We start from the raw sequence: 9,938 nt of genomic DNA, 5'->3' as shown, positions 1-9,938 counted from the left end.
CACCGTAAGTTCAGGCGAAAAGACACTTTTGGATATTTATTCAGCTGCCTCAGACGGGACGTGCTGCTTTTTTACTCAGAACAAATGGAGAGTTTAAAATCTTTATGCGTGCTTCAAGTAGAACAGGCCCCTTCTTCACAGTTGAATTTGAAACTGCTGCTCTGGAAGGAGACAACCATTTAATGCAAAATAATGGGCTAGACTTGCTGCCAGGAAACCTGATCCCAGATCAGTGACATTATCCTTTTGGGGAGAGGATTTGAATCAGGATTTTGATACACTGAATTGACAGTCTTGAATCTGACGCTTATTAAAAGTGGCAGCGTTCACACAAATGTCTATTCTTAATTAAGCTAGATCTCTACGTGAAAACATGTATTTGTTATATGTTATTATAACCATAAAGTCAGTCCACAACTAGCAATGAAAACTCACTGAGTGAGCTTAGCAGTGATGTAGTCGTCTGACTTAGAGGTGGAAATGATTCTCCTACAACAGACCTCTCAGTCATTTTATTTTGCATTTTGTGTAATCAAACAGCTTACAATTAAAAAAAAAAAGTCTTTAAAAACAAATGCTTCATTCAGTTTTAAGTTTCGGGGAAAAAAAAAACTGAACTCTGAAACACAGACAGTATGAGAACTCAGTCTGTAAGCTGTTAATTATGCCTTTCTTTCAGTGTGGTTGCAAAACAAAATATCAAATACATTTGTTTGTGTATATTTGTGCATTGGGAGCAGATGGACAGTTTTGTTCGAGAATTGATTTGATTTGTTCTGTGCTCCGTAAACGCTTGTCCCAGGATTGTCTAGCTATAACGATTCTACTTGTATCCACCCAAGTATAATAGCAGAACTTTGAAACGTTTCAGGAGTCTGGAACAAAACTTGATGTACTTAGTCGTCCTTTGAATCGCTAAAGTGAAGACTTAAGGGAGTCTGGAGTCGGTTCAATCGCAGTTTACCACGTTCCTCATCGCGAAAATGGTGCTTTGATCATGGAAAGTAATGGATTTAAAAATAATACATTAAAGTTGAGCCCACAGGGTAGTTTTATGAAAAACCCCTCCCTAACTTTTCTTTTTAAAAGGGTGTGAGACTTATTTTGTGCTCTGTAATGTGCCATCTGCCTCTCTGATGAGTGAGACAGACGGGGAGGGAGACAGAGACGGAGCCTGTTTATGGTTGGTGACTTATGTGACCTTTTGAAAGGATTTTTTTTGGTTGTTGTGTGTTATTGTGATAGCCGTCGCCAATTGTCATGTCCTGGTAAACTCCGAGGGTCTGTGTGATTGTTCATTTCCGTTATTTTTAGACGTTTCATATGACTAAGGGTTTACTGAGGATACATATGAAATTCCTGTCCTAGGTATTCCATCTAAACACAAGTGAATGTCTTGCCAGAAGCATATATGCACCGATGAGTGACATGAGTGACAGTTACTATACAATAGATATCGCTTAAAATGTTGGCAGCTTTGGTCTTTCCTTGTCCTCTCAGATGCAAAAATGTTTGTTGTTCAGAAGTGAAATGTATATCTGCGCGGTTTGTCTCTTGACAGGTGACATATGGATCTTTTGATTACACGTCACTGCTTTACCTGTCAGATTACGGAGCAGAGTTCGGCGGAGGCAGGTTCGTCTTCATGGACTCCAATGCCAATCGGACAGTCGAACCCCGAGCAGGTAATACAGACAAAATCACACGACCGAGTTTTCAGTGATCAAAATTCCGGGCGTTTAAATATCGTTGCTTGTGTTGTTATCATGGTTTCCTGTTATATTATCCGTATAGAGCCATTTGGGACCTTTCTGTGGCACCTCGTCCTCTCTGGTAATCAGTCCTTAGAAAAACAGCAGGATTACACTTACGGACCAGCACTTTAGCTGTGTGTAGCCATTAGTCACATTCACCCATGCTTTCTCACACTCTGAAATCTGTTGAGTTAATCATGGAAGTAGCCTTGTAGACAGACTGAAGTGTAGGACAATTAGCCACAATTGGAACCATCTCATTTCTGTCTAGCACTCCCTGCTAGCTAACCAGTTTTATGCTGTATGGAGACTGCGACTTTATTTGATGTCGTCCATCTAAATGGCCTGGTACAAAACACAGAGATGTTTTATTTATTTATTTATTTTGCATTACTCTTTTTTGTATGTAGACATTTCTTTCTTGCTTTCTTTTTTTTTTTTCCGTTTGGCTTTTTAAGGTAGATAATCCACCTCTTTTACAGCCGATAATGACAGCCATTTTCAGCCTTGTGAGAGCTTATCAGGTGACAGTGGGCTTGTGCTCTCGCATGAAATAGCTTTTTTTTTTTTCTTCCTCTTTTCACTAAAATCTCCCCAGAAATTTAGGCTTGCTTTTTTTGTGTGTTTTAGTTTTTTTTTGTTTTTTTTTTACCCCTCTCTTTTGGTGGGCTAGCATTACAAAAACATGTTTTGTCAGAAACCATGACGAGAGATTCCAGAGAACATTCTGAAAGGGAGATTGGAAGCTGATGGAAGGTAATGGGCAAATGGTAATTTGGATAGGCCGATACGGTTCTGCACACGCAGCCCTTTCCTTCTCGAATACACACAAGTTTTTTTTGAATTACCAAAGGAAATAAAAATAAGAACAAAAATAATGGGGAAATTGGAATGGTGTGATACTCACTGCTGGTGTTATGACAGAGAAAATGGGAATTTTATAAGTCAGTATTAGGACTTTCTCACTCTCTCTGTGACTGTTCTCCACCTCCTGTAGTGCTGACTGTTTGAGTCTTGATGCATGAAATTTTGACTGAATGAGGATATGGCGAATTTAAAAGGGCTTAGGACTTCATGCGATTTCTGTGCTAACAGAAGTCAGACGCGCGAGCCCCGCGCTGATTAGCCATCATTCTCGTCAGCCAGAGCTCGGGATCCTCACAAAGGTAATTACTACTCTGAGAGATAACTACGCTGAATGAGGTGTAATTACAACCTCAGTAAGACTGAGAAATCAACCTCCTCCTTTCATCAGGCATGTGGGGAGGAACCAGATATTAGCAGATTTAGCGGCAGAGGGCAAATAGGATTTGAAGGACAGAGAGAGAGAGAGAGAGAGAGAGCGAGGGAGAGGGAGTGAGGAAGATTGACATGCTGAAATCATAGGATAGGATTGATAAGAGTTTGGAGGTGCCTGTAGAGGAGAGTCAGGTCTGGAGAGAGGAGGATACGCGTGGAGTGAAAGGGCACACTGGGCCATCATGGGAGAAAATTGAAGCTTCACTGAAGTGGAGTCCCAGGAGAAAACAGCTGGTTCTGCTGATTTGAATGTCATAGCCACAAGCCCCGGCGGAGCTGCGTAAGCCTCCCTCTACCACCCAGAGTCCGTCACACACGGTTAATACCCGCGGTATACTTAATAGAATGTGACAGATGCCATTTTCACCGCGTCTTCCTCAGATGTTTTTAAGATGCGTATTCCCAGGCAGTGCACATCTGTGAATGGGCGACGACAGAAACCGTTTTTTAAAAACAAAATAAGACGCCTGAGCCTCCAACGCGATCAATGGCGTTCCCTCACAGCGATCGCGGCCGTTTTTAGACGCGCTCGTAATTTTTGTGATGCGTAATTGGCAAGTCTTTGATTGGATGTGTCGGGTTAATGGACTTTGAAGTGATCAGAATCATGACGCTCTGTTGAGGCTGTTTGAGTAGAGGGTCACGGCAGTGAAAGGGCCGCCCTAACCTTTTTTTTTCCCCTCCAATCTCAGAAGAGAGTCAGGGAACAAAATGTATAATACAAGTAAATAAAATAATTTAAACAAGAATAGTAAAGAAAAAGTGGTCTGTCTGTATTGTGATAGGTGTGAGTTCCATCATGATGGGGGGGGGGGCTTAAATTGGGGGAGGGTCATTGATATAATGGCAGAGAATAGGATAAGTAATGTGAGGAAATTTGATCTAATCACAGAAACACGGTGTGATAGGTCTGACGTATGGAATCAAAGGTTCAATGTCTCGATTAATCCTACATATAGCTCTTACAGTTTGATAGATATGCAATCTTAAACGCAGTAAGTAACACCAACACATATATGGATGTGGTTGTTAAAACCATTTTAGCTGGCTCTGATAGCATTCTCCTGAATATGTGAGATCCTTGGGAAAGTGCTTTGTTGCATTGACAGGTTAAGTTTTAGGTCTCCTAATAGCATAAGAAGGAAAGGTAGCATGTTTTGAGTCATAAATAATGGCGAATGTTTATACTCTTTTCAAGACAGCCACAGATTATTTCAGATGAGACAAACTGCTTTGCCTCCCACCTTTTGTACAAAAAAAAAAAAATGTTCATGTTTCCATTTCACTCGGAAATCTCACTGATCCGTGCCCCTCCCTCTCTTTCACTCCGCCACTACATTTTACGATTTGAGACAAGCCGATCGGTTTCAGCAGAAGGGGCCAAAATGAGTTTCTCAAACTGAATTAAAACGTTAAGCCTCCTTTTTGAAGTGGATAACTTCTTACTGCAGGAACACTTGCTTAGAGTCTCACTGCGACAGGATGTTAGCTGGGACAGTCTATGGTCCGGGGTTGGGGGGGGGGGGGGGGGTGATTTCAAAATTAAACTGAAACAAAACCAGAGTTGGGCTGAGAGCCACGGTGCGGTCAGCCTTGGACTAGTGGACTCCTCCTGGACAGATACACTCCTACACCAGTGGATTTTTTTCTGGTTTCTTTGTTCCCCAATCCTAAATGGAACACACCTGATTGAGATAATTAGGATCTTTGGGCGAACCTGAATGTTTCAGCCAGGTGTTTCCAATTAGAGTTAAAGACAGAATTCTGCAGTGATGTAGAGCTCCCTTGAAGAAGGCCGACAATTAGGTGACATGTCCAAAACCAGCCCGGTGTAACATTCTTGGACTTGTTCAGCGCTGGCTCAACGCGGTGCTCACAGGGCGAACCAGCCTCTATCGTCACAGCTCAACTGGTCCAAACTTTTTTTTTTTTTTTTTTTTCTCCCTATCCTTTGTGTGCTGTTTCGGTCTGTTTTAAACCTCCCACTTTAACACCTCCAGATAAGACAAGCTCTGCCTTTCGTGTGGATGCACACGACCTCAGTCTTAGGAGGCAGAGTGTTAGTAATGAGAAATCGTTAATGAATATCTATCAGGAAGTGGGCGGAATCATTCCGTTGACTAAGGAGCAGGCTCTGCTGTACCTAGCTAATGGAGTGGGTGTATCTGTACTTAGTTGATGAATATCAGCTTGGATTTTGGCCAGAATATTAATGGGAGGTTTTGATACTGCATGTTCAGAACACTGCTCTAATTTGCATATAAATGACTTCCGAAGAGTTTAGGCTAATTATCAGAGTCTTCAAGCCAAGCAAAAGACAGAAATAAAACCAATAGTGTTCAATTGATATTTAATTGAAAGGTTAAGCTTTTGTAATCTATACTGCTTAATGATTTAAACAAGTGGAGTCAGATATCTCCGGAATGGAATGGATCCCACTGAAATTAGATGAAGGTTTTTGAATCCTTAGTTTTCCTGCTTGATTTTGTTTACTCCCTCGTTTTCCTGAACGTTTTGTTTTTGTAATCCCTCCTTCTCTTGATTTTCGTGGGAAAAGGTAACTAGGATTGTACCTTAATACCACACACAGATTTCCCTAGGTGCTTTCTAAAGGAGAGGGATTTTTGGAGCTTTACAGAGTTTCTCTGAAACCCAGTCCGATGCACAGTGTGTGTGTGTGTGTGTGTGTGTGTGTGTGTGTTTTTCATTCAGAGTAACAAGCATATGTACAATCAAATTTAAGAAGCTGCCCTTCATGAAAACGTCTGGGCGTTAGGTTTTGTTCATTTATTTCGTCACTCTTTTCTTTGCTGATTTGGACTCGACCTAAACCGCCCAAAACCTCTTTAATCTCCCTTTCACATTCGCAGACATGCGAGTCAAGTGGACTTAGGCTGGCATACCTGTCCTCTTTGTCAAGCAAGGTAGAGATGTAGAGGGAGAATGCAGTTTCCATAGGTCTGTCCACAAAGACACAGGCCCCGGACTGACAGTTACTGAATACCACTTAGTGAGAGTGGCCTTCGTCCACTCCCTCACTCACCCCCCCCCCCCCCCACCCCCAGGAGTATAGTTAAGTACTGTCCCAAGGGCTTTCAGCTGCAGGCATTTTCACTCTTTAATAAGTCATGACAATTTTTTTTTTTTTTATTTAAGTACATAATGTCCCACAAAGGTCAGGTTCTAGCCAAAGTAGCATTGTTCATTTACATAAATATATAGTTATTATTCAGTTATTCCTTCTCTGATCTCTCTCTCTCTCTCTCGTTTCTTTTTTTTTTTTTTTACTTTTTTTTGATATAGCAGATTTTGTTAGCTGTCTAATTCAGCTGCTTGGCTGCCTCTGTCCGGAATGAAAAATGTCTAATTAGTTTTGATGATGCTATTAAAATGTACAGAAGAACAAGCTGATTTTACTGGTAATACAGAAGCCCGCTGTAGAGAGAGATTCAGCTCGTACAAGTATGTTCTAATCCGTTCTCTGTTTATTTTTTCACCCAAACATTAGCTACAAAACACACACACACACACACACACACACACAAACCACAAAAAAAAAACTTCTTCAGTTTCAGAGTAAAACTATGATCCTAACTTCAATAATCATTTCAGGATATTGAAATAAAGTGTAAGCACAGACATGTTAGTATGACATACAAGTCGGCATTTTTCTTTTCTGGAAACCCATTAACATAATAAAACAGAAGATACTGAAGACCTCCTTCACACGCTGATTTCACATTCTCGGTCGTTTCAGTGTATAGTTCTCTCTCTCTCTCTCTCTCTCTCTCTCTCTCTCTGTTCCCATTTCTCTACCTGTCCTCCTTTTTCCCTCCCGGTTTCCATCATGTACTCATCTCCTCTACTCCTCCAGGGCGGGTGTCATTCTTCTCCTCTGGCTCGGAGAACCTGCACCGTGTAGAGAAGGTTACTTGGGGCACGCGGTACGCCATCACCGTGTCCTTCACGTGTGACCCTGAGCACGCAATAGCCAATCCCGCTCTGCCTTAGGTCACGTCTTCCTCGAACGGCAAGCCCTGCTAGCTGGAGGGAACCCTGCAGGAGGGACAGAGAAGAGAGAAACAAGGGACCACAGAGAGAAAACAAGCAAAAATCAGAGACCCGAAGTCAGCACGTTCGTGGATCTGTTTCATTCGTTGATTTCATGTTGATTTTTAAACTTGAGGTAAAATGGGCTTTTTGCTATAGAACAATATGAAGGACGTTATCCGTTCTTCTGAAAGTGGATGATGTTTTTGGGTGTGGGGGAGGAACGAGGGAAAATGAGATTGCTCTTTATTTTGGTAACTGCTCTCTTTTCTCCAAAATTGATTTTCTTTTTTTTTTTTTAATAAATGATTCATTGATTTACAGTGTTGCAAACATTCTGGTCCTATCTGTTTTGTCACGCTGTTATCATTTTGAAGACGGACAATGTGATTGGTTTCACAAGAGTTAGAATCAAGAGAAATACTTTTCACAGATGAGAGAGCAGACTTGGTTGCTCTTTTTAATGCGTCACTTCAGAATGGTATAAAGGATTTTGTGTGTGTGTGTGTGTGAATCTTTTCCCCAGACAGTAAATGATCAGAAAGTACTACAAAGAGCAATAACATGAGTCACTGATTTATCTAACACAAGAGATTGAATAAAGATTCATTTTCCTTTGAGCAGTACAAACTATTTTAGGGTGCCTTTTTTTTTGTCAGATTTTCTCCCTCAGGTATCTGTGCTGAATGAAAAGAAAAGAAGGTGAATGAAGAAAAGATTCACCCACCGTTTCTGCATTTTTCTGAGTCACAACAGAAGATGAAATTGGTACATCTACAACCCCTTCTGCCCATGTCAGGCTGCTTTTAATAGCGAAACCACACAGGGTTAAAGAGTGTGACCCTATCAATGCGTTTTGCAGCAGATGTATGTTTGTTAACCTATGCTGTTTGTCAAAGTCACAATTCAGCAGTAACAAAGCACACCTGTAATGGGTGTAATGTTATTCAGTCGCTCTGGCAGGGTATGGGGGGGGGGGGGGGGGGGGGGGTGTAGCAGCGTAATTAATTACCATGTGACTCCTATACCATTCAAGCTCTTGGCCCTGCTTTGCATATTAAAATTGAACACGCTCCTGGCATGTTCTGCCCCTGGCTCTTTTCAGCTTATGCGCTCTTTGGAACATTTTATTTATTTATTTTATTTAACAGTAGGAACTCCTTGAGATAAGGTCATGTTTTAATTAATAAAATTATTTATTCACTTTGTAAAAGGGTAAGCTAGCAAACAAGCTAGGGACTGTTTTTTTCTTTTTTTTTCTTGTTGTTACCATGTTCTACGGGAAACTTTGAGTCAGCACGCAGTTGATCCGGATACAGGAGACACGTCTGGATTTTGAGTCAAGATTATGGTGGTTTGGAAAGAAGGGGATGGAGGAAGACGAGTGTCATCTCTGCTTCGGTATTCTCCCAGTCTGCAACCGTATCCTCTCTCTAACCACCTATTTACTCCTAATGTTCTTGTCTTGAAGTGGGATGAAGTGGGGTTGTCCTCACTTAACTGTAGGGTCTAAGGTTACAGTTAAATGATTTTCAACACTGTCATTACTCTTGCAAAATCATCATGCTGTGTCCCTACCAAAAAAAAAAACCCCAAAAAAACTAGAACGCCAGTGTTCTTTTCCTGTCTGCAGCTCCCAGAGGTTTATAGAGTTGATTAGAGCTGCTCAACGATGTTGAGCTGGCGACATTTTGTAGAGCGAGGCACTGATCCCGAAACAGGATCCGGGCTGATCTGACAGAGAGCGGATAGTGCGCTGTGCTGAGGGTGCTTGGATTCCCCCCCCCCCCCACCCCCCCCCCCCCCCCCCCCGCAGAAAACCAGGCAGCCCACTCCCCGTCACATTTTGACGAGATTGATCTTTGGGAGGCAGAAAGTGAAGCGTCTTCCATACTCAGTCAGAAACTGACTCACCCAGTCAATTCCAAATATTCACTCTGCCCAGTTTCCACAGTGCATGCACAAAAAACTCCAGCACAAAGCCTCAACTGTCCACACTAGTGAAGGATAGTACCTTCAGTGGTTTTTGAATTTCTGACTCACCATATGTGACAATACCATTTTACTTGATTGAAATGAAGATATGAATTTTGATCATTTGCACCATTCTTTGCGCTGCTTCGACAAATGAAATAAATGAGAGATGCCACGTCTGCACCCCGCGTTTTGGAGAGTAAAAAGTAGGAAAAAGACGATGCAATGTATTCATTTAAAAATGTCCTACTTATGCAGTTCTCACTATAAAACAAACTGTATTCATGAGGGTTTGATGCATCCCACTGGTCGTAATAATCAGGTTTCAAGAGTCTTACAATTTACGAACCTAGCTGGAGTCAGAAAGAGAATGTGGTCTGGGATTTGAATCAGCTAGCTCATACACTCTGGTACACCCCTGCAGTTCCCCGTTAATGATGCTAACTGTTCGAGTCCTGTAGTGTTACAATCACAGTCCGTGAAACACAGCACATCATCCGCCAGAAATGTTTTTTTTTTTTTTTTTTAAGTAAGTGCAAAGAATCGGGGTTGGCGGGGTTGGCAAATTGATGAAGCTTTCTTTTCACGCTGTGTTTTCCTTTTCCTCAAAACAATTTATTTAGTGCCTGAGACTGTCAACCAAATGCACTCTTTTACTGATGAAAAGTGCCTATCACTTTTAATACTGCAGCCAAAAAAACTTTGACAACCCTTTTCTTAAAGAATGCAACAGGTGATTACCGAAATCAAAACTCGACTCTGTGAGTGAGGTTGAAAAGGGAGTCTGATGAAATTAGCCTCTGTTCTTTGTCTGTACTTGTAATCATTACTCTTAGCACCAGAGATTTTGGTAAAAAAAAA

General features: G+C 41.5%; 1 protein-coding gene across 1 annotated transcript in view; it reads left to right on the top strand.

The window, feature by feature from the left end:
- The window catches only part of ogfod3 (2-oxoglutarate and iron dependent oxygenase domain containing 3), a 14,507-nt gene extending 7,071 nt beyond the window's left edge, over nucleotides 1-7,436 (top strand). The window contains exons 8-9 of the mRNA XM_030774207.1: nucleotides 1,562-1,685; nucleotides 6,928-7,436. Coding sequence (XP_030630067.1) covers nucleotides 1,562-1,685; nucleotides 6,928-7,064 — 261 coding nt within the window. The 3' untranslated portion in view covers nucleotides 7,065-7,436. The remainder of the gene's footprint in view (nucleotides 1-1,561; nucleotides 1,686-6,927) is intronic.
- Nucleotides 7,437-9,938: the final 2,502 nt, after the last annotated feature.

Source organism: Chanos chanos, chromosome 5 (assembly GCF_902362185.1).
Source record: "Chanos chanos chromosome 5, fChaCha1.1, whole genome shotgun sequence".
NCBI classification, from domain to species: domain Eukaryota; kingdom Metazoa; phylum Chordata; class Actinopteri; order Gonorynchiformes; family Chanidae; genus Chanos; species Chanos chanos.
Note: the sequence above shows the minus strand (reverse complement) of the source record. Positions and strands in the feature narration are given on the sequence as shown.